The sequence below is a fragment of the Neolamprologus multifasciatus genome, chromosome 18 (assembly GCF_963576455.1).
Source record: "Neolamprologus multifasciatus chromosome 18, fNeoMul1.2, whole genome shotgun sequence".
Classification (NCBI taxonomy): domain Eukaryota; kingdom Metazoa; phylum Chordata; class Actinopteri; order Cichliformes; family Cichlidae; genus Neolamprologus; species Neolamprologus multifasciatus.
This window is the reverse complement of record NC_140456.1, coordinates 31,495,163-31,520,782: the sequence shown is the minus strand read 5'-3', so window position 1 is coordinate 31,520,782 and position 25,620 is coordinate 31,495,163. Positions and strand designations below refer to the sequence as shown.

General features: G+C 39.8%; 2 protein-coding genes and 1 non-coding gene across 3 annotated transcripts; all 3 read right to left on the bottom strand.

The window, feature by feature from the left end:
* Positions 1-922: 922 nt before the first annotated feature.
* Positions 923-11,976, bottom strand: trnau1apb (tRNA selenocysteine 1 associated protein 1b). Its single transcript, XM_085141225.1, has 9 exons — positions 11,363-11,976; positions 9,466-9,563; positions 8,701-8,800; positions 7,845-7,897; positions 4,788-4,916; positions 4,201-4,317; positions 2,547-2,850; positions 1,233-1,278; positions 923-1,138 (listed from the first exon to the last, which is right to left on the bottom strand). The coding sequence occupies exons 1-9, from the start codon at positions 11,399-11,401 to the stop codon at positions 1,002-1,004; spliced, it is 1,023 nt and encodes a 340-aa protein (XP_084997351.1). The 5' UTR covers positions 11,402-11,976; the 3' UTR covers positions 923-1,001.
* On the bottom strand, positions 11,886-11,957 carry trnaq-cug (transfer RNA glutamine (anticodon CUG)). The gene has a single exon. It is a non-coding gene; the product is annotated as a tRNA-Gln (tRNA).
* Positions 11,977-12,109: 133 nt separating the features above from the next.
* On the bottom strand, positions 12,110-25,170 carry bpnt2 (3'(2'), 5'-bisphosphate nucleotidase 2). The gene is made up of 8 exons (XM_085141224.1): positions 24,546-25,170; positions 21,346-21,418; positions 20,730-20,876; positions 19,829-19,988; positions 18,019-18,114; positions 16,800-16,961; positions 16,403-16,537; positions 12,110-16,025 (listed from the first exon to the last, which is right to left on the bottom strand). The coding sequence occupies exons 1-8, from the start codon at positions 24,662-24,664 to the stop codon at positions 15,880-15,882; spliced, it is 1,038 nt and encodes a 345-aa protein (XP_084997350.1). The 5' UTR covers positions 24,665-25,170; the 3' UTR covers positions 12,110-15,879.
* Positions 25,171-25,620: the final 450 nt, after the last annotated feature.

Below are 25,620 nucleotides of genomic sequence, written 5' to 3'. Positions count from 1 at the left end.
TGTTTCTTCGCCCATCTTCTGTATACAATAAATAGTTTAAGAAGACAACTGAATGTCTTCTTAACTTATAACAGCATTTTTATTATTGCTGTATATTTTAAATACATTCCTTCCAGCATTGGCTGTAAAGACAAACTCTCAAGAGACATTTTTCCACCTTAATTCATTTTATTGATAAAACATCTCCAGAAAGAAAATATATACAAAACTTCAGCCATCAAAGAGCAGTTGATGGCTGCCTCGAAGTCTGACATCAAATCAGCCGTTCAAGTCCTTACACAGTTTTCACAGCACTCGAACATGTTGGGAGTTTGTCTCGTTCATCTAGCACATAGAAAGATTGTGAGCTTCTTGTTTGAAAAACAGATAACGTTTCCAATTTATGTGTTTTTCTGTAGGGTGTAAACTCAGTTTTCAACTAAATGAGTTCAATAATCTATCAGAAATGTTTCTAAAAGACAGTAATTCCTTCATTTAAAATAATAAAAAAGAAAAAGATGAGAAGGATCGATGCTGTGTATGTACAAAGCACTCACAGGAAGTACATGACAGAAGACAATAAAGGCATGGTTTTCATTTTTGTTTGCAGATGTCAATCTCAACGTTGATGAATGTGCATCTGCTGGTCATTCCATCACCAAATAACTACAGTTTGTTCCTCAGTGGCATAATTCAGTGGTGGTGGATGACACTCAAGTCTGCAGTACTCCAGCTTCTGAGCGCTGGTCAGCTGCAGCACCTCAGATGGTGTAAACTACAGAGCAGCTTCACTGAATGACTGACCTGCTGTTTGTTGCTAACATGGTAAATGTTACAAACAAGTCCGTGAATATTTTAGGTGTTTAAAGAGGAACGTGTTTGTATTATCAGTCTTAGTGAGAACTGACACAGGAAATGAAAACTGGTCTCTAGAAGGTGTCAGTGTGTCGTTAAGATTTTGGGGATAAAAAACAAAAAACGTTTTTTAAAAATGAAAAATTTCAGGGGGGGGGGGGACATTATCAAGAGAATGAGGGGATGGGGGAGTCAACAGAGTCCAGAGCCTCCCAGTGACTATTCATCATGGCATCGTAGAGCTCCTCGCTGCGCTGCATGAAATCTTTGTTCCACAGGTCGACGTCACACTCGGGAATGGGCTCTAGAAAAAAGAAACAATGTAAATCCTCACTCTGTGTCTCCGACATTTCTCTGGATAGATTTTTTTCCCCTAATGTTATGTGACTCAGCCTTACCTTCTGCATTATCCTCATCTATGTCTTCAGCCTCCACATGGCTCTGCTGCAGAATGACATCAGGGATCAGAACTACTTTCTCAAACATGGAAATAAATCTGAAAACTGCCTGGATGTGATAATACATGGCACTAATTAACACAATATAAACATGGACAATGTGTCAGCTGTATACAGTGAACATGTTCATGAAACATGAAAGATCAACAGTTTCACGTAGGGCTGCACGATTAATCGTTAGAAAATCGCGATCTCAATTCATACTTATGTGCGATCTCATTTCCAAATGACAACGATTTAAAAAAATTTTTTTAAAAAAAGACTATGACGATTGTACCGCATTTTGATCCGGGACGTAATCTGCATGAAAACAAGTGCTCACTCTTCCTGCTCAACAAATGACAAGGGCGGAGCCTTATACCACGTGATACAGAAGCTGGCTGCTAAAATTGGCAGGGAAAAAACAACGGAGAGCACGTCAGGGATGACGAGAAAGTGACAGGAGAAAATCCGTCCCGGTCAACCACCCAAACATCAATAACGGGAACCTTATACAACGCTTCCCTATACACGTCGAACTCCCGCAGGCACAAAGAAATTATGGAGGCTATTACTTATCACCTGACCAAAGATATGGCTCCATCAACACTGTGCAAAACGAGGGATTTAGGAAAATGATCAACACCCTAGACAAACGCTACACAGTGCCGTCCCGCAACTATTTTTCTATTGTTGCTCTACCTGCTCTATACACGCAGTGTCGAGCAACGGTGGAGACGCAATTTCAAGCAGTACAACATTTTGCTGCAACGACAAAACGTGAGACATTTGTTATTTTTATGTTTGTTTATTGTTTTTATGTTCAGTCTCAACTGTTACGAAGTTGATGTGCAGTTAATAAGTGCAATAAATATTTATACTGGAAAAGAAAATCGTGAGAGAATCGTGATCTCAATTCTAAGCAAAAAAATCGTGATTCTCATTTTATGCAAAATCGTGCAGCCCTAGTTTGACGTCTGTACGCTTTGTAGTCCGTTAACTCAGCAGTGTCACTTGTCCTGTGTACACTGAAGCTGCTTTGTTCAATTGGCCCATTCTGGGTGAAGAGAGCTGGTGTTTGGATGAATTACTTGTGAGCATTCTATATAACATGATAAATGATGTAAATGAGAATCTTAAACTTTTGGAAGGAAGCTGATTGTTCTTTAGCAAAGGTTAGCAGTTTCTCACGCTAAAAGTCATTTTGCTAAGCTTTGCTAACTTCCTGAAATGTCAGTGTTCCTTTAAGCACTGGTGTGAAAGCGTTCCCCTTACCTCTACGGCTCCTGACATGTCTGTGGACATTGGTGGCATCCCCATGGGAGGTGGTGGCATCATGTGACCTGGTGGTGGGTATCCATAGGCTCCGTAACCGTAGTTGTAGCCACTGTTGTAGCCGCTGCCATAGCCGCTGTTGTAGCCGGTATTGTTGTAGCCACCATACTGGTCGTAGCCCCCCCACTGAGAATAGTAACCCTGGTTTCCACCACTATGGCTGCCATAGTAACCAGACTGAGTCTGGTTGTAGTTGCTCTGGTAATTCTGGCCCTGGCCCCCGTGGTAGCTGCTCATCTTCTGGCTGTAAAACAACAAAAAGAACAATTTTTGGTTTGTTTGAAGGTTATCTGATGAAAGATCTTCATGAATAAACATGTCTCAGAGGAGCCTGGATGGATTTAAAGGTGTAGACATGCTGAAACAGTAAACTGGACTATACTTTTGTTACAGACAAATATAAATCAGTCATACGGTAATGGTAAAAAGTACACCTAAGTAAGCTTTTGGATATCTATATAATAAACCTAACCGGGTCCTTAGCAGGTGTTAAAGTTTAGGTAAACACTACATCAAACCAGTAACACATGGCATACTGCATCATGTCAATTAGCAAAAACAGAGCCAAAATGTAGAAGGTCTGGACTTTGACTGGTCCCCTCCTGGGAAGATGTCTTGAATATTTTAAACTTGTGAATAATCTTTGTCACTGGAGAATGACTGACTTCAGAATGTTTTGAAGTGGCCTTCTAACCTTTCCCAGACTGATGCACAACAATAACTGCTTCTCTAAGACCTTCTTAGCTTTGTGTTAAAACACACATGAACTCTCCAGACCAGCAAACTGCCAAAACATCTGCTTTTACAGAGGTGGTCACACTTAACTACATCTATTTGATTATTATCATAGTTCTTTGTCAATTATGAGACTATAATCTATTGTTGGTCATCTCAGGTTGCATTTACTCATTTTAAGACTTATGTTATTATGTCCTAAATCTTGAAATTTAAAGAGGGTCTACTTTCATTTTACATGACTGCATTTTTCCAGTCAGGCTGACTTTGAGGCAGATTGAATTTTAAAGTGTGGATTTTAGTTCAGTCTTTTGGTTACTAAAAGACTATCAAATAAGACCTGATAATAAGAAAAATCCCAGGTTTCTATTCACCAGCACTGACCCTATGCTACAATCATCCTAGGCTCTGGTCACTCACCTCTTTTCCCTCTCGATTGGTTATAAAGCACTCTGCATTTAACAATTGGTTATTATTAAACTCTGACTCTCTTACTCAGAGTGTCTTTTATCCCACCTCCCACTGCTTTTCTCTGTCCCCTCAGTCTAACCGACTGTAGTAGATGGCCCTCCCTGAGCTTGGTTCTGCCAGCGTTCTCCTTCCTTTCTTCCTGTTAAAAAGGTTTTTTTTCCCTTTCCATCATCAAGTGCTTGCTCATTGGCCATCACATGAATGTTGGGGTGTTCCTCTCCATTATTGTAGACTCTTTGCCTACCAATATACAATCACTTGTGGTGATTTTTGTTGTGGTTTGGCGCCAAGTAAATAAAACTGAGTTCAGGTGAATCCAAACTCCTCTGTCCTATTTTCTTTGGCACTTTCTCTATTCTAGTCTCTCTTATCGTTGTCTGGGTCTTACCTCTTTGCAACAGCAATACTGAGCCTGAGTGGCTTTCCTCCCAGCATCGTACCCTGGCACTCCTCGATCGCCTTCTTCTGCTCGCTCTCCTCTCCAAACTTGACAAAGCCATAGCCTCTGCAAGTCAGAGAACAGTTACGCCTCCTTTGCACCGCCAACGCACACTCCATACTTGGCATTTAATAGCCACTTATAATGAGAAACAGAATATAATGGGTATTATTATGGTAGAACTGAAACTTGTTGTTTTACTTTTAACATGAGGTAGCATCACTTGAATTGTGAGTTGCTCTTGCTTAGCCTATATGGGGAAAACAATAGTTTTAGCATTAAGACGGCAAGAAAACATTTCTTCAGCCTTTTTTTTTTCCGAAAATAGATGAAGATGCACTGATGGTCAACGTCCATAGCACTGCTATCCAAATCATTATTATAGCACAGAAAACAGAAAAGAAATATTACAGTATACTCTTACAACATTCATACAAGAAGGCAATACATCATACTATAGGAAGAAATACAAAACTCACAGTCAAACAGAATAATACTGCTGCTGCTGTCACGTGCACCTCAATGCGCTGACGTACCTTGAGTATCCATACTGGTCGGTGACTACTTTGGCTCCTTTGCATGAAGGGTACTTCTTAAAAACTTGATGCAGCTGGAAGTCATCTATCTCAGAAGCCAAGTCGCCCACGAAAACTGAGAACTCTGGCCTGAGAGAAGCAAGATCAAATATTCTTACTCAGTATTAGAGCTGGGCGATATATCGAGTTTTTAAAAAACATCGATATATTTTTATACGAGATATAAGATGTGACAATATCCTTTATATCGATATAGTCTATGTTACGTTATAACTATACTTGTGGAGCCGCAAGTTTGCCTCTCTTTCGTCCACTTTTGTCTTTATGCAACGTTACTCGGCCTCGCCTCTCCTTCACTGAACACAACTCCCCCTCCTCCCCCATCGCTTCACCTGCAGGAAGCGACAAGATGGACACGGCAAATCTCCGTTAACGAGTTACTGCACATCGCCCCGTGCGTGGGGCTGGACGCCGTCAACGTGTTAGCTAGCTAACCACGCTAACGAGCTAACCACGCTAACGCCATGCAGCCCAGAGGCGCTGCACAGCCTAAAATCCTTTCGTTTTCTCAAAAGTTGACAGCTCGCCTTATGTATGAATTCTGGTTGTGCTTGATGGCCGCGAACCGATTTTATGTGGTACACAGCGCTCAGCAATCTGTCAAAAAATGTTTTAGTACGACTTTGGTAAGCTACGGTGCTGCACCGCTTGATGGATTGTCGGAACATTACGGCTACCGAGGAGCCTCGCGGAGTGATACGTACTGTGCTTCAACGTAATATTACCCTACTGTGTATAAGGACCATAAATGGCACCTGTTAAGAGACGTGGTTATGAAGAGGATTTCAAACTCCAGGCTGTCAGTCACACAGTAGAAGTTGGGAACAAAGCAGCTGTGAAATCTGTCTTTGTTACTATGCTCAGCGTCTTTTAGTTTACATTTTGACTGCACAATTGTGAGCTTTTTGTTATGCACAAAAACAACATTCTTTTCTTTTATTTATGGAGCATGATTATTTAATAAATGCTCATAATTTATTTTTGAGTAAATTTTATGTACATCTATGCTCTATGTTAATAAAGTGCCTGTGTGACATCTGGGACACAGCTTTGACTAAGAACTCTCTTTTTGTTCTTACTTTATGGCTTTAAAAAAAAAAAAATCGAGATATATATCTTATATCGCCGTCCAGGTAAAAAATATCGAGATATGAATTTTGGGTCATATCGCCCAGCCCTCATCAGTGTGATAGACTGATATACTGATATGTTGACTGCTTTAGCCCACATCCCACTTAACCCTCTGGGGTTGCCGGATGCACCGGCACGTCAAAATCACATGACCAATTTGCAGCGCGACAGAGTCTCCATTTCAACTTGGGTCGAAAGTGCAAACTTCAAACTATATACAAGTTTTTGAATTGTGTCGATGGGCCACGTAAAACCAGAGTTATGATAAAAAAAATACACGCGATTTTTTTTTCTGAACAAAACAGTGGTGTTTACAGCGGGAAGAACGGTAAAAACTGCGTTTTCTACAGACAGCGCTAGCAAGCACTCTCTGCTTGCGAGTAAAAAAAGAAAAAGAAAAAACACCCCTTCCCTATTGGTGTTAGAGTTTACCATGTCAGCCAATCAAAAAAATTATAAGGCAACATATGACATTTGGTTGTTTAGGGAGAGGGGACGTTTTTAGGAGTGACACCCGCGACGGAAAGCGGGCGAGAGAAAGACAGAGAGAGAGAGCGAGTTTTCATATGTGAGACATTAGTGACGTTTAGTGTGTTTAGTGAGGCTGTAGTTAGTTTGTTGTGTAGTTATTGTCTTGTATTGTGTGTCAGTTAGACGCCTGAGGCCTTGGCTGCATTTTTAGGTAAATAGTACCATATAACTTTGTTGTTTGCAAAACATAATTTTTAGAAATGTACAATTTCTATTTGCATTTCAAGTTATGAAAATGATTTGTTAAACATGTTTGTGGGTTTTACAGTAAAAAAAATACAACTTTTTTCTACTCGGATTTTGAATTTTTTGTCTGAATTTAGATCAGCTGTTCTAATATAGTATACCAAAATAAAAAAAATAACTCAAAATTCAAATATTTGTGGTTGTGCTGAAAATAATGATAACCAAACAAGGCAAGAAAAACATATTTTAAAGGTGAAATACAGAGGTAAAATCAAAAGTAGTCAAAAACGGCCAATTATACCCTGGACCCCAGAGGGTTAATAAGGACTGTTATGCAAGCTATCCTTCGTATTTAAACAGGAAGTGTATCGGAAGCTGGATAATTTATGGAACAACTTTGTTCAGTTTTAGATTATAAAAATGTAATTGCCCATTTCCTACCTATAATACAATCTGGACCCCCTCCCATGATGCATGTCACCCTCAGCTTTCACTGTTTATACAATAAGGACCAGAAGTTTATGGACAACATTTTTTTTGTCACGTTGCTTCTACACACCACCACAGTGGATTTTAAATTAAGCAATCAAAATGTGATTGACGTGGAGGCTTTCAGCTTTAATTCAAGGTGTTCAAGTGAAGTGTTGTGTTAATCGCTTATGAATTACAACCATTTTACTATATACCCATAGTATCTATTTTAAAATCCTAGATGACTTCCTTCTTGAGTTATTGCATTCACCAGATTTTTTGACCTCAAGGTCAGAGGCCTTAATTTGAAACTCCTACGGTGCTTCGTTCTCAGGTTGGGTGGCCCATGTTGCCCGCCCACCCACCTGGCAAGGTGATGGCAACACCCCAGCAGCCTTTTATGGCTGAGGGTAAAACAAAATAAATCAATAGAAAACTGTTATTGTCCAAAAATGTATGGACCTGTATGCCACTGCTGCATGTCATTAACTTCTATCTTCTCTCTGTTCTCATTTATTTTTTGCCCCGATTGCCGTCCGTTGTTTTCGTTCCTCTTTTCTGTGCCCTCTCTTCCTCCAGCTAGACAAGTTAGCTGGAGGAACTAAATTCTACAGAAAACTGCCTCCAAAAGTTTGGAGTTATGTAGCAAACAAAGACTGAATGGAAGTAAAGCCTTACCCTGCTTCTGGCCGTTTCCCATAGGTGGCATAGTTTAGCTTAAACTTCCGGGGCTGCACAAAGGAAGAGAAAAAACACACACTAAGCTAGGTAGACACACCAAAGACATGTAGTATAGCACTGATATTGCTGGAAATAAAAAGTGGAGTTACTATGGTTGTTATTTGGGTTTACATACCTCCACCACCCAGACCAGCCTTTAGCCCAATCCTCAGTTAGTTCCTACCAGAGACTCTATTCACCAGCTTCAAACAAAGTACATTCATGTACAAGCCTCTTAGCCACCTTCAGCAGCAGATACAGCCCAGTGAACAGGGGAGCCCAGTAGCTTGGCCAGCCCACGGGGCCAAACGCATTTCAAACCAAGGAGCAAGCAGCTAAAGCTCACAACTTCCCAAACCACTTGGAACTGAAATTTGAAAGATGGGATGCCTTTTTTTGTCTTGCATCACCAGACTTAACTGGACCAGCCGTCTCTGCAGTTAGTATGAGACAGCTGCACTTAACATGATGTTTAACTAGTTTTGCTTCTTGATAAAACTGGTTTAAACGGACAGGGAAATCATCACAGTGACAGCACTAAGAGCAACAAAAATCTGGTGTGTTCACAGAGACAATAACAACAGGATGTTAAACGGACTCCTAAGCACCTAACACTTCTGTGTTTCTGTCCTAACAAAGCAGGACCAAGACTAGTTGAGCTCCACTATCCACAGATCAACGGTTAAGTACTGTTTGATAATTCTACTGAAAAAGGAAGGCGGTATTACATGTCAACAATATTTTTGTATTTATGATGAAATAATAATGATGATTAATATATGTGAGTAAATATCAACTGCACTACAGGACTGACCGGGTTTGATCCAGGAACCAGTTTCCCGTTGAGTCTCTGGACACACCGCTCCACACTCGCTTCATCTGCCAGCTCCACAAAACAGTATCCTGCTGAACCGCTGCACAAGAGAACAAACAGTTAGCTATTTTTAGTGTTGAACGAGAAAGAGGCGGGAAAAACGCAGACAGATCAGGCATAACATTATACCACTAACCACTAACATATGAAGTGAATAGCACTCATTATCTTTTCATCATGGCACCTGTTGGTGGGCGATATATTAGGGAGCCACTGAACATTTTGTCCTCAAAGTTGATGTGTTACAAGCAGGAGAAATGGGCAACGCTTAGAATATGAGAGTGGAGTAATGCTTTGTGCAATGTTCTTCTGGGAAACTTTGGGTCCTGCCATCCATGCGAATGTCTCTTTGACACTTGCCGCCTATCTAATGAGTGCTGCAGACCGTGTGCAACCTTTCATGGTAACTCTTTCTCCTGATGGCTGTGTGGCTATTTCAGGAGGATAATGCGCCCTGATAACAGGAACAGGAACACAGCAATGAATTTGAGGTGTTCACTTGGCTCCCAAATTCCCCAGATCTCAATCCAATCAAGCATCTGTGGGATGTGCTGGACAAACAAGTCTAAGTTCTGCAAGTTGTGAGGTGTGGCCTCCATCATTTAAAGGATCTGTTGGTAACATCTTGGTGCAGATACCACAGCACAACTTCAGTGGTCTAGCGGAGTTAATACATATACATTTAGGCTGATGCATATATCCTACCCTGTTATCCTGTGAGTGATGATCTTGACCCCAAATGGAGACTCTCCCATAGCACTAAAGGCCTGTTTGATGAAGTTCTCATCCATATATGGGTCGAGCTACACACAAATACAAAGAAACATCATACGCACCACATTAGGTTTTGTGCAATATAATACAATGCATGTTTATGATTTACTGTATGTTATTACGCAGTAATACAGTACAATGCAACAAAGCATGGCTCTTTGTTCTAAGGCTACATTCACACTGCAGGTGAAAGCATATCAAATCTGACTTTTTTGACCCTATGTGACCCATGGTATGAAAGTGTGAAGAGCACAAATCCGATATTTTCAAATCCGATCTGGGTCACTCTCGTGTGTGGTACTGAATCCAATACATATCCGATGTTTTAGAAAGCGAGTGCTGTTTGAATGGTCATGTCGCATTAAATCCGTCTTTTACATCACTGACACAAGACAGACGCTAACTATCAGCGCCAGAGAAGACATCGTGAACGCTTCCTGGCCATCCAGTGTAGATGTCAGTGAAACTGTTGGGAAGACAACGTTGGAGAAACGTGAACATTTTATTTGTACTGTATAATCTGCACATTGTGACAGAAATCTGCAACTATCCTTGGAAGCACCGCTCCTCTCTAAAACAGCAATAAGGATCATTATTAGGCCATATGTAAATAACAAAATAACTTTATAACTTAAAGCAAAATTGGGAAACGTAAAGTCCGAAACAAGTCTTTATATTAAGGCCATCAGTCAAACAATATTGTTTGCTCTGGGTCTAAACAGAGCGCGTTGTGTGTGACGTCTTCTTTTGCGCATGCGGGCCGCTTTGAGGGTTCACACTAGAGCGCGTTTGCTGTCACATTTTATTTGTAGTGTGAACAAGCAGACAAAAAAAAAAATCGGATTTGATCAAAAAAAAAAATCGGAATTGAGCATTAAGACCTGCAGTGTGAACATAGCCTAACTGCCACTTGTTTCTACTACAGAAGCTACTACAGAATATTTAGTAAAAATAACCAAATTAAACCTCATTTTAGCATTCCTATGTAATTAAGCGGTTTCGAAATCACATGAGAAAAGGCACAACTAACTAACATGACTGACAAAAAGCGACACATTTGGGATTTTGATGTCGCCCAAACCCACAGCAAAAGTCACAATGCACAACCATTAAAACTGATTAAACTTCCTATAATTTATAATCTTTATAATCTCTTTCTGCTATTTGCACATTTTCTACTGTAAATTTCTAAGTTAATTTGTAAATTTCTGTAGTAACCTGTAAATTGTAAATACTGTAAAACTTTTTTCTGTCATTTAATGGTCGGGCATTGCACAGCTACAAGCATTTCACCCCCATGTCATACTGTGTATGGTTGTGTGTGTGTGACAAATAAAATTTGAATTTGATCGATCATCTGTGTGTCTTTAGCACAGGCACAGCGCGCCTCCAGACCGAGGTTGTTGTTTTTTCTTTTTTCAAACTAAAAAAAATTGTCCTTTTGCTTAACCCTCTACCAACTTTGAGTTTAGAGAATAATTTTGTGTGTGGCACTTTTTACGGCTTAATCTGTTAATCTTTGTTGGCGTTATATTTAAACTTTAATGATTAGCTCGCATCACTTGCTAAAGCTCGCTACAATACGAGGAGGAGCCTGGCCACAGACAATAACGTAGACATTAGAGTTGTTTGATGCCTTGTCGTCGTTAATCGTTAATATGTGGTATTATTGAATTATGTTACACCAAATCTTTTCAAACTGTGTACACTGGAACACAGTTTAGTCCAACATTTTACAAGTAGTAGGTTACCCTAACTCAACCTAGCTAGCAATCGCCACACATAGCTAAGCTAAGATCACACACAGAAACATGGATTTCAAACATACATCACCCATCCAGAGACTCGTCTGTCTGTTGAACATCATGGATGCGAGATAAGATGGTAAGAGTATATATTCGTGGTACAAAAAGCAAATGTTTTGTTAAATATTAAAGTTATCTACACGGTCACACTGGACACGTCCATTCGTTGTTCGACTTCCGCCTTAGCCAGCGACGTGTGCTCCGGTCTTTTCAAATTAAAAGTCTCACTCGAAACTATTGTAGCTGGCGTAGACCATAGGTCGAAATAGTCAGACTTGGGAAATAAGTCAAATTAATAATCACACAGATACATGTGTCTTGATTAATTTATATTGACATTTTGTAGCATTTCGAGGTTTACAAGGTGAAAATAAATATATCAAGGTGTCGGACATGTGTGATATGGACGCATTGCGCAGGCCAAAAGTTGGTCCTCATAAAAATATTGTCACACTTTCCTCGATGGAATATTTCATATTTTATTTCCACAACTGTATTTATTACAGATCCGTACGAGTTAACCTGACATGCAGCTTAAAAATAACCAGGTTCCACCGAGATTTGAACTCGGATCGCTGGATTCAGAGTCCAGAGTGCTAACCATTACACCATGGAACCACCACACTTGAAGCCACCGATGTATTCAAACACCTTTCTTTCTGTTATGTTATTAAAACTCTACAAAAGTGCTATTTTTATATCATGCTTGAACCGTTTCAGTGCTACCATGTGTCTGCTACAGTAATATCAAAGACTACGCAGCCCATTCCTTCATGCACACATATGCTTTATTGAGAATTCACAGCAAAAGAATGATTAATCACTCACAGAGCAAACCGCCTGACAGGAACCCTCACTTCATAGCCTTTAAATAGCACACCAACTTTCATTAATTGCTTCTGATTTAGTTGTCCACTACCCTTTCATGTAAAAAGCCCCAGACCACACTGGAATAAATATGCCACCCAGCTTCCAAATTCAAAGAAACAGTTTATTATTATTGCCCTTATGTGCTGGTTAGAGGCAGAGTGAGTGGTCAGGTTAACCACACAACTGATTTGACCTCTGTATGGCTGGAACCAGAACGATTTAAACAGGTGTCAGAGTCCTATAGAAGACACAGTATTTAAAACCAGTAAACTGAAGTGGCTATCAACTCATTGCTACCCCACTCCAATCACAAGTCATTTGTTATTAGTTTTATTTTGAATAAAATGTAAATGCCCTGTCCGAACCAAATGCAAATTGATCCTACTCTTGTTAGAAAGGCAGGGACAGCCAGGTAACTACACAGAATAAAATAAAACAAAACAAATTCAAGATGAGTAGGGTCTGTCTATATTGTATTCAAATTCCCACCCCTGGTCGGAAGTGTGAACACTGGTTTACATGCATTTCATCTGAAGCATTGCAGCTGAATACGTCACATCAGAATGGAAGGACTCTGGTAAATTTCCAAAAGTTACACGATTTGGTAACATTTGGTCAACTGATTATCGTTTCTAAAAGTGTCCGACAGGAGCAGGACATTGCACCCACTGTGCTCAAGGCTTAAGGACCTGAATACACAATTTAAGCAAAAGTTACAGGTGTCTATGAGCATGGTACCCCTGTTTAATGTCTAATAATTGTATCCTACAGATTTACTGTAGATTGATTTTCCTAATGAAAACCTGCTGCCTACAAGTGTGTGAGGAGAAGGCAACAAAGGTCTGTAACTGACTTCTATCTTAATAATATTTTCTTATATTTTTCTTATTTAATTCAAAACTTATCTTGTAGAACCAACAAACTAATGGAAATAGCATCACTTGAAGACATTTTCACACATGAAGCTCCAGGGTTTTCTGGTTCCAAACAAACTACATATATCATCACAACTGGTTCACATTCAGTCAAGGCCAAGATATGTGGGAATTTACTGTCCATTTTCTAACCATTTGGGAAGGGAAAAAAGATTTAACGCTTGAGTAAATTAAAAAAAAAAAATCTACTGCAGACTTTATGCAGAAAAAATCTTCACCTCAGAAAATCAGCTCAGGATATTTTCCACAGTTGTACGTTCTTATATGTAGCACACATGTGTTCTTGTGTTAAAATGACTTTAGATTTCTTGCAGCTCCTTATGGAGCCACCAGCTTAGAAAACAGTTCTCACACAAAAGCACAAGGTAAGGCAATGTACAGCACTCACAAAAACACAAACACAAAGAAACATTACCCAAGTACTTGAAAAGTCTCTCTAATCCCTGCCTACAGAGAATGACGCTTGGTATATCAACCGATGTTAGCATAGAAACATTCATTGACAGTCTAGTTTGGTGCAGATCAAACACACTCAAATCAGGTACAATGGAAATTTGTCACACTGTATATTTTACACTTAGCAAACCCAACATCTAACAGCCTTCAAACAGCTGCAGTACCATCAGTCTGTAACAGACCAATCCCACCATTGAACTTTTGGAACAACCCAAAAGGTCCCAAGTCAAACTAAAGGAACAGGTCACTCACAAGCTCAAGACACATCCTTGACTTTGTATTTCACTGGGATTCTTCACAACGTAGCATTATTTCACAGTGAAACAGTCCAGCTTCAGGGGTTATAGAAATATCAGACAGACGGTACAGAAAGACTTCAGAGCAGTAAGCAGGAACAGAGGTTCATCAAGCCTGTGACATTTTCAGTATGATGAAGTATTAAGAGAATTAAAAGGCTAATCAAAATTCAAAACCATGCACATAGAGTCAGTGTACAGTTTAGCATCCACCAAATCTGGCACCGGCATTTCAGCAGTTTTTCCCGTCAATTAATTTTCCAAGTGTGTAGACTGCACAGTAGCAGAAATTGTTTTCAAACTGGAGACGATATACATCAGTCCATCTTGGGTTGTTTTACATACACATCTGTGAAATACATTTTTTAGAAAACTTACATTTAGCTGATGGCAACATGACACCACTAAAACACACAATTGATTTTCTTGTGACGGTCTGCTTTTAAATTGATGTCAATGAATGTGACTGAGCTTATGTGGTGGGACTTGTACACTGCTCTCAGCAGAGGTGAGATCCCCTTGCTGTATAATCTGTAGTCTTTAGCTTTGATGCTCTGGTCACGTATGTAAAACGGTGGAGGCGAGGCTGTGCGAAGTAGCTGAGAAGGTGCTGACTGACGTCACGCTAAGTCTGACTCATGTATTTGCAGGAATCTGAAGGTGAATGCAGAAATATAGGAACTTTTGCATTATTTTAGCTGATTAAAGCTCCCATCACTGAAAGAGAAAGGAAGGACATCATGTGGTGTGGGAAAAAGTCCCTTTACTGTACACATTTAAAAATAATAATCCAATTTAAATCTGGTATGGTTGTTCAATCTTGCAGTCATATCAGACTCCCATACTCTCTGGGAGTTCATATTTGGACTTCACAGAGAGCAAACCTGTGTCGAAACAACCAAACCTTCATGCAGCTCTCAGGATGAATAGAAACAGGCCGTGAGTCACAACTCGCAGACTAAAAAGCAGCTTTCAGTGTCCAAGCCCAAAGGTGGTCTATCAGGTCAGGAGCATGCTACATCATCAATTTGTATTTGTCCCAGGATCAGACTGTAAATAGCCTTTTGATTTTTATAGGAGTAGAAGCAGACATTTAGGACTACATCTTGTGAAATAAATGTGCTGACTGACTCGTGACTGAATATATTTTACAGTGTAGCTGGGATCGGCTGCAGCCCTCCCACGACCCTGACAAGGATAAGCGGAAGAGGATGGATGGATGGGTGTATATATTACAAGAGACCCTGGACTACAGTTTGATAGACCTGCAGCTCAAGTGTGATTAAGAACAGCAAAGTAAACTATTACACCAAGTGAACTGTGATGTGTTCATATAACATCGTGTAGTTAACCCGATATTACAGTGGAAGTTTATGATATGAAGACATATGGAGTGTATTTGCCCAGTCTCAAATAATACTACTACTATGGTACTATTAGTACTACTACTACTACTACTACTACTACTAATAATAATAATAAGGAGGGGGATTACTAAATCTTGATGAGTATTCTAGTGTCCTTGCCTGTAACATGTTCTTTTCTTATTCTTTTCTCTTCTGATTGTTGTGATAAAGACGATGAACACCAGAGATGTCCCTCTGTGGGTTTTGTTGCAGTGTTCAGTGTTGTGCTTCTCAGTTTGGGGGGTGGGGGGTTGTTTTCCACTGTATGTCCTTGTATACAAGTTCCTGACAAAAGGAAGACATGTCGGTTCTCCACACTGCAAGAAAGTATGCTTTCAGAGGAGTGAGTATTCAGAGCCATTGTGCCAGCTGTTGCAGTTTCCAGTCATAGCCAATTTGGCTCCACAGTCCTGCTCTTTTGTCCATGCTGGTAATCGTGACTCCAGTGCAACTTGATGGTAGATGTTTGGTGTCCCATGATGATGAAATCATGCAGGCCTGATTATGTTTCCAGCCCACTCTTGCTAGCTGCTGTGTCACCCTAATCAAACCACCTATGGTCCTGTCTCCGTGTGTTTCACTGCTTGTCATTGTCTGTGTTAACTGGTAGTCTTTTCAGTAAGGCCTCGTGATCTATACCTACACTGGCCACCAGTCCTCCTTCATTTACTGGAGTTCCTCTGTAGTCGATGTTCTCTCCCTTTAGAGTTGTCATTTGGCCCCCTACAATCACAGTGATCACATGATTGAAATGGTCATTGGACAACAATACGTATTTCATTTCTTTTGAAGTATCTGTTTAGGTGTAGTTAAGCCAACATGCAGCCTAAGGTAATAACCGTTACTTTCATTAAGGAGGCTGCATGATTGGTTCAGTTTGCTGTTTGGATTATCCAAAATATTATGGACAGTTATATAAAAATAGAATAATGTATTAAATCTTTTCAAATGAAACTGGAACCAGAAGCTTCTTGACGAGGACTCTTGCTTATTGTGTAGTGATCTTTTTAGCCTCGTCTGAGACCTACCATCTCACAATGCTCTTGTTAATTTCATGAAGTGGGAAAACAGGACAGGCTGAAAAATCTTTGCTACGTTACCCAGTTCGGTCAGTAGTGCAGCACCAGCACAGATGTCCCACTTCTTAATAACGGTGGTGTGGATGTAAACATCTGCCTCCTCTGTAAGGCTTGTCTCACTTGAATGTGTGTCCAGCAGTGACAGTACTTTGTATCCTGAGAAAGACAGAAATATTAAACCATGTTAGCATCCTCATCCGCCATAGCTGAGGTATGACATCTTCTACTGGTGTTTGAAAGCAGGAAAAAAGGAAAAATTTTAAAATTTAAAAACATAAATTAGGGGAAAAAAAGCAACAAAAACACACTAACTAACTGACTGCAACACAAAGTCTTTGTGTGATTTGAAAACTAGACATTTAAGTGCGATTAAAGCCTTTGACTTTAAAATATTAAATAAATGTAAAGGACCACTCACCTGCTCCACCTGCTTCTATGATTGTTGTGCTGTTTCCAAAAGCATTCCGAATATAATTTTTAACTTTTCCAGAGTGCGAACGTGATACTATCACTTTCTTAGGGCTGGCGTTGTAGGATGAGCGGCGATTCACATTTGATCCATGACCTACGACTGCCCAGGCTGAAGGAGTGATGAAAAATACAGAGAGACAGAAGACAGAAGAAGCTGTAAATGTCTCTTTTTCAGAGAGAAAAAAAAAGTCTTTTACATTTAAAAAATAAATAAATAAATAAAAAAATGTTCTAATAAATGTTTGCAAAAAAACCCCAAATACATTTAAAGCAATTTGGCCCAAAGTTACACATGTTTTTTGTATATGTTCAACTTTTCCAAGTGACTGACAAATGCCAATATGCAGGTGTGTGCAGTGTAATAGTGGCGCTCTGAATACAAATAAACACAATAAGTCTTCTGGATTATTTTGGCTTTAAAATGGTGTATGCTGCTCATTGCATTAGCTGGTGAATGTTTAGAACATAAAGAGGGAGATCTGTTTTTAGGAGCTGAGACACGAACACAGAGGCTTCAAAATGCAGAGCAAGAAGCTTTTTCTTTTCTTTTTTTTTTTAAAATGTACAATGTATGCACAAAGTGTATCAGGTGTTCGGTGCCTCACAGCAAAATAGCCAAACTATTAATGAAGGCGACACCTCGCAGACAGTCAGATAGAGCTGCCTGTGCCTTCAACTGTCAGTCCAAGCAGCCATGCTCCCAATAACAGTAGTCCTTAAGAAAATCCAGAGGGCTAAGGTTTTTATACCAGTCTATTAAAAAATTCTTTATGGCCAAATTGGGCATTGTAACAGGGAAGTCTACAGAGAATGTGATACTTTTAGAGCCAGACTCTATTGGCCAAGCTCCAAAGGAAGAGGAACGAATGGTTTCCGGCACTTGACATTTGATTAACTGTGTAGCACCAAAATTTGCTGCTTCTGCACCGTAACACAGCAACTGTGACGCAGTTGTGCTTTACAGTTTACTTACCAAGATGACTTCCCAAATGGGAAGACCAATAACTTCGAAAAAGAAAACGCCCCTGAAAACTCACCAAGTGATGGACTTGGCCAATCACCCAAGAAGCTGACTTTGCTCAACAATTATATTATTGGACTGGATGTGTAACATTAAAATGTGGAGCCTTGTTTAATGTGAAAGCTGCTGAAGCTCTTAACCTTACCAGTGAAGCCAGCAAATGGCTGGTGTACAACTCCAATCACAGGTTTACCATCTACAGCCACACACACCATGGTGGTCACATATTTCACCAGATTCTCTGTGGACAGATGAGCAAAGAGGCAGAATGAGGATAAGACAGAAACAGATAAAAAGTCATCTTAATCTAGAATAAAATGCATGAATCACAATAATTTATGCTGTTGTTAAAACCCAAAGGGTCCCGTGGCAGTTTAAATGTTTAAGCTTGATATACAAGCGTTTGAAAATGACTCTCTCTGGCTTTACTTTTTCCACAGAAATGTTCCTTAACAACACAGTTATGGATCCCAGCACAATACAAGTATCACTTTCATATTACATTTGCATGGCACTGAAAGCCTTTCCGCAGCCTCGCATGCTACTTCTTAAGAAATCAACATGCTTCCGTTTAGAAGAACACGTCACTGTGGTCGGTGGAAACGTTGGACGTCGGCGACTGATTGTCAGTCACCTAAATCAACGAATCATCTCTAAACACACTTCTGCTTTAATTACCGCCCACTGCACGCTTTTCAAGCATACAGCAACCAGCATACTAATTTTAAACTAAAGTAGGTCATGTGCACAGCCTGTCATCACCCACAGAGACTCAGTATGCGCATACATAAGGACACGTTCACAGAGTCAGTCTCACAAATACACATCAGCACCCAGCGTGTTCCTCCATCTGGGAGGCTGCCGACGAAACAGGCCAACATTTAAACTGTTACCCAGGTACATCGTGAGAAAGAATGCTAATGACTTGATATATTTTACAAATAAATTATTATTCAATTTTAATCTCATTTTAATATAAATTATTCATTTATATTAAAACGAGAATACAGCGGAGTTTCTCCTGCTCTTTATTAATAAAGAGATCAATCGTTGTCATATAACACTGTTTAATATAACAATACTGACTGTAAAGACATTTTATCATGATATATTTTTCTTTATTTAACAAATAATGAGCTTTAGAATAAACCAAAATATCTCAGTTGTGCAATTCTGAGCAGATTCTGATGTCCAATGGCCTTTTTTGTGTCGAGGAAACAAACAGATCTTTACTGAACTTGTGTAACTGGATTTCTTTTAATCAATTTCCAACAAATGATTTTATACAGTATTGTGCAAAAGACTTGAGCAATCCCTTATTTGTCTTATGTTCTCTTGTCCACACCATGCCAAAATACACCACGTTTCCATCTAACAGCACTTTCAGAATCACCTTTGGTGCAGAAATACTTTTTAATGCCTATGAAAATATATTTATTATTTTTGCAGATTCAATTCAAGAAATGGGAATTAATTACATGTTTTCGAGACAGGGTTACTGCACCGAGCGCTCCAATTACCATGGACTACTGTTGCCTTCACCCTCCACATCTTCTCGAGCCCTTCTCTCAGTATTTCTCGAGCGTCTCGTGTTCCTTCTTCCTGATGTTGCTGTCATTAAGTATTGCTACATCTATCACTACAGCCGTCTTCCTCTGCTTGTCCACCACTACTATGTCTGGTTGGTTAGCCAATCCGTATCTGGAAGTCCCACAGGATCTTAGCTCGGTCATGCTCAACCACCCTAGAGTGTGTGTCCCATTTTGAATAGAATAAACAGACACACACAAATCCTCTATAGTCTATTGTATCTTTTGTTTTGTTTTGAAAATGGTAGATTTGACATCATCAAACATAAAATAAACCTCACTGAGAGCACACAAGCTGCCACACTATTAGTTGAATATACCATTCTCCTGTGGATGAGGCTGGCTGAGCGTCAGTGATATGCACACCTGTATATTCCTGTGTCGCGTCTAGAGGATCGATCCACACAGTAATGCTCTCGACTGGAATGTCACTGCTCCCCTTAAACTTCTCACTTATTGCAGCTGGAATGTTCTGGCTCCAGTGTATTGAATTATCCTCCATGTTGTCGTGTTCTTCACTGTTCACCTAAAAACAAACACACAGAGAGGGAGATTAGTCCCAGGCTACGTCCACACGTACCCAGGTATTTTTGATTTTTCTATGCGTTTGCACCTTTCGTCCACACGTAAACGCCGTTTTCGGTCACTGAAAACTGAGATTTTTAAAAACTCCGGCCAGGGTGGATATTTTCTAAAACTCCGTTTTTGCATTTACATGTGGACGAGAAAAACGGAGAAAACGCAGCATCAAAGATGTGCGCATTTTTTGACGTCACACTGTGCGCCATGTTATTGTTTCGGTTAAATGAATTTCTACAATACTGTTAATTGTCTCTGCAGTGTTTAAATGCTTACATATACACACACAGTTACTGTCCCTCCACACATACGACTCGGTTCTGCTTCTATGCCCCAGCTTTGTTTACTTTTTCCCACCGAGGCTTCTAGACTTCTGATTGGCCAACATTTTTGCACGGTTAGGAATATATCGCAACCTGTTGCTTTGGCATGTTCCTAGCAGCGTTTTCCTTCGTTTCTGCCTTTACGTGTGGACGGGATTATTTTTTAAAACAAAAATGGAAAATCTCCGTTTTCAAAAATACCCGTGTACGTGTGGATGTAGCCCCAGTTTGTGATTTAACTCCCAGATTTGTGGAGTCGCTTATAAATGAGAGCCCTCACCTGCCAACAAATACAAGGCATGATAATTTGTGTTTTCCCAGGAGATTTCAAGGCAGCATGCAGAAGTAAAGAAATCTGGGCTCACCGTAACTTCAGGGAATGTGTTCTTCAGTAGGTAAAACATCTTTCTGTGAGACTGCAGGTCGCCCATAGTAAATGGATCGTTAACTCCTTCCTTTGTTTTGCCCTTTGATTTCTCCTGCAGGACATTTTCTTCACGCACCTGCTTTACCTAGAGAGATTTACAAAACAAAACAAAGCTCACAATTTCACCAGCTAATGATGGCTGTGTGTGGCTTACTTTTCTCTATAAATTCATTCATTATCCAGTTTATTCTACACTTTGCAGATGGTTTGCTTGATATCTTGTGAAGGAGTCGTTTAGAAAGGTTTTTTTCTTTTGAAACATAAAAACATCAATATTTAACTACAATCAAAAACTTCAGCTAGTTGTACGCATAAAGTGTGTGGTTTAGTTTGGATGGGAAGAGATCACTTAGACCAGCCCAGTCCAGACCTGGATATACTCCTTCACATTACCGGCTAAAACTGAAAAATTACAATTTCTGTTGTCCCTTTGCCTGCTTTTGTGTTCCATCAGTGGGTACAAAAACAACCACAACATTTTCTGACACAAATTTGTCAGTGGCGAGAAATTTTATTTTCAGTCATATGGGGCCTAAGTAAAATTGAACTCTTACCTCTTTGCCACCTAGTTCTGCTGCCTCCACTGAGACAGCCAACAGGTCCCTCAAATCCACTGTTCTTCTCTGCCTGCATGGATAAATGGACAAAACGAGAATCGTTAGCTTCCCAATGAAACCGCTTCAACTTTTCCTCACAGCTAACCTGCTGAAACTGTATGAGCCTTATCCGGTTTTATATGATGCTAGAATTTCAAACTCAATATTTAGTAGTACTTTTGATACTATGGGGAAAGCTTTGAGCTCATCTTGAAGTAATAGCAGTAATGACAAGTAAGTCATTTCTTGACAAAGTAAACTTGTTAATTTTTTTAATCAAATTTTCCCAGTTACACGTTAGTTTTACTCAGCTACGTATTTAGGATCAAGTTTGGAGGTTTTAATCATTTCATTACAGATCATGACAGTAAATTATATTTTAGAACCTAATGATAAACAAAGGGTACAGCAAACAATACAATACCTAACACATCCAAATAATTTAATTATTATAAAAGAGCAGCACTATGAAAATATTAAAAATGAACTTTGGATAAAGTGAGCTTATGCTAAAATAAAAACAACTGAAAAAAATAAGTTCACACTGCTCTGCCTCAGTCGCAGCTCTTCAGGCCTCAAACAGTCTGATTTGACTGCTCCGTTCTGGATTTCACTCTTTAGTCCTCCACACAGCCAGCCACGTGTCGGCTCTGCCACAGCTCAATATGCAAACCATTCAGCCTGCAATATTTATTGATCTTTTATCCAACTACAGTCTGGTAGCCACTACCTTAATGACAATGATTAATGTTGCTATCGGGTGATCGCTAATCAAAATTCACACGCACACCAGCCAGGTTGACATTTCTACTAACTATTTAATAATTCAATGTTGTTGAAATGGGAGCTTGAATGACCTCTGACATTTCACTCATTTTCAGTCCAGTATTTGAACCTGATCATTGTGAGATAAATATATTTCTTTCCTTCTTAAACCACTTAACACTGACATATAAATCATTCACACATAAAAAAGGCATCCAGCTCAAGTGATGAGCCAGCGTTCTGCCTACACATGAAAGACAACGTAGCAAATTTAAGCACTTTATTAGCAGCTATAATAAATCTCAACAGTTTACTCCAATTTCTTTAGTTGAAGTTACAAAAATACCCAAGATAACAGATAACTTTAAGCTGAAAACCTGGAATATCTCTGCATGGTACGAAGTGCATCCTTAGCAAAATAATGTTGAGGAATCTAAACAAGTAGAGGACAAAAGAAAAAGTGAGAGGCCTAAAAAATAAAGATAAGCAGTATCTTAAACTCTTTCATTTTTCAGCATGAAAAAGATCCCAAAGACTCTGCAAACATAGTAAAAGAGTACCCGGATAGAAAAATGGACAATGGAACATCATCAGTCATGGATTGGCATTAGAGCTTAGAGCTGGGATTTAAACATTATTGACTCAGGGTGGGATGATTTTGACAAGAGAACGGAACAAAACGCAGCAAACATCCAAAGAAGAACTTTGAATGTCCTTCGACTACTTAAAGAAATTATAGGAAAGATTACCTAAGAGAGTTCAGCCTTTCAAACTTTTTGAAATTACACAAACATGTTTTTGTTGTATGCTTGCATGTTTCAATAAATTGCTGCAGCTATTTAACATTTTTTTAGTAAGAAATGAAGGCTGGATCAAGACTTTTGCACAGTACTGAATGTTATTCTTCATTTGCTGGCTGGTCTTGTCAATAAAGAACTAGAAAAGGGATGACATAGCTTCATCTTAGCCTTGTGGTTATAGGTGTGGGTATTTAGCCAAAGATTTGGAGATTTTAAAATGGGCTGAGGCAGTGTTTAGTTTCGAACAGTGTCACAGAACTACATCGAGGCTAGTCCTAGACTTTTTTTTTTTTTAAGCAAAACATACCAGTGCTATCACAGTATTCACAAAACCCACACTGATTACAACCCTCTTAACTAAAGCCAGTTCTCTCTCTCAATTATTTTTTTCCCTAAACTACACAGAGTCGTTTAGAAAGGCATATTCATATTCATTCTGCAGGACAACAAACCCAACTGCACAGGCAAAATCATTCAGAGTCAAGTTCAGAACAAAGAGCCCTGCCACATGTTGCATGTGCCTCACAAAGCCCTGCATCATAGTGGGGCTGCATGAAGTGACAGCCTTGAGAAGAACTAAATCCACTGAGACTGTGGCAAGTTATTTCCTTAAATTACTGAAAAATAAAGACAATTATACTTTAATTTTACTGCCTGAAACTGTCAAGTGTTACATGTAAATGTAAGAGTGATATGAGCCTGTGTTTCAGATTACCTGGTGACAGCGAGGTACCAACTGCTATCTGTTCTCAGAGTGGATGTTAGTGAGCTCTCCCTGTATGCTGCCAACGGGGAAGTCCAGCCAGATTAACCTGGCTGTCACATATGTGCACCTTCTTCATTCTGACCAGATTTCAGCTCAACCATGAAGATTAACATCAGAGTTTGAGTTACAATTACATCAATTCATCTGAGACCATCTGCCAGAAGGTGTTAATAGGTTCCTTTCTAAGAAACCTTACAGGTAGTTTCTTTGTAAGGGAACGATACATAAAACCACTGACACCTGCAGACGCCATGTATGATGTATTGTGTACGGTGCAGACATGTGACGGGGTAATCTGGTTGGACTGCCCCGCTGGCAGCATTCAGGAGCGGACTAACATCTGCTCCGAGTACAGATAGTATAAAGCAGGGGTCCCCAATCCCAGTCCACGAGGGCCGGTGTCCCTGCAGGTTTTAGATCTCACCCTGGGTCAACACACCTGAATCACATGATCAGTTCATTACCAGGCCTCTGGAGAATTTCAAGACATGTTGAGAAGGTCATTTATCCATTTAAATCAGCTGTGATGGATCAAGGACACATCTAAAACCTGCAGGGACACCGGCGTTCGTGGACTGGGTTTGGGCACCCCTGGTATAAAGTGTATGCTGCAGTTGTAGGGCTCACTAACAGCAGATCCCATAAAAATGTGTGCGAATAAGAACGTCAGGGAGAGAATTTACTGAACTTTGGCGAAATTACGAACACGCATCAGCTGTGTCAGCTGACAAGAAAATAAATGCATTTTAGAGACATGTACATGAGAATAAAACCACAGACAGACACTCTACGAGCAGTGACAAGTTTTGTCACTTACTGTCACTTACCTGAAGGCAGCCAGGCGGCTGGAGATGACCCCGGAATACAGGTGGTAGATGACACCGACTCCAAGGAGACAGAACACCGCCACACCGAGCGGTGACAACCGGATACCCATCGGAGCCATGGCTACACGGAGTCTTTTCGGGTTTTTTAGCCGTAAAATGATTACTCAAATCCAAAATAAAAGCACACAAGTGCTTACAGGAGCGACAGAGAAGCTAGCTGACGTGGCTGTCCCCCGCCGCCAGTCACGAAAACCTAGATCCGCGTTGCCTCACAACTGCCAGCTAATCTTCTGATAAACACGTCGACTGTGCTAAAACAAAGCTGCGAAACAAGCTGTCAAATAACCCAACACACTGGCTATTTTTTAGCAGCTGACTAGCCGTTTAGCATCGTCCGACAATGTCTGAGAGAATTCACCCAAAAACGAGGCCACCGCTCCCGTTTAGAACGACATGCCGATTCTCGGACAGTTACCCCGCTCCTGCTTCTCGCTGTTAACTAACTGAAACGAGCAAAGTGTTCACTGGCGTAAAAGGCACAGCGGAACAAACACACCTCTGTTCACTCATTTTCCCTATGTACCTACAGATGTCACGACTGCTCACTTCCCTTCCGGGTTATTGCTGCTTTCGTCACTGCTGTCAGTTCTTCTACGTCTTGACATTTTTTTTAAAAATTGCCGTTTAACTTCCAGATAGCACTTATTTTTATTACTACTAAAATTCTTCCATTTAGAAAAAATACATTAGGATGAAAAAACTTACTATAGCCAATAAATATTAGATAAGCTTTGGAAACCGATCTTTACCTAACAAAAAATTATATTTTGTCACAAAAATGTTCATTATTTATGAAAATTATTAGTTTTTAATATTTTTTTTAATAAAATTGGGGTTTTTTTTAATCCTAATGCTATCCTAATTTGACTTCTTATACATATTAGCGAGTTATAAATGCATAATATTGACTTTGCAAGCATATAGCTTGTAGGCTTGCAAAGTTTCTAATAAGTGACTTCCTTATTTCTTTTTTTTTTTCTTTTAGGAGAAACTGGTTCCCTTTCTAGTTAAAGGT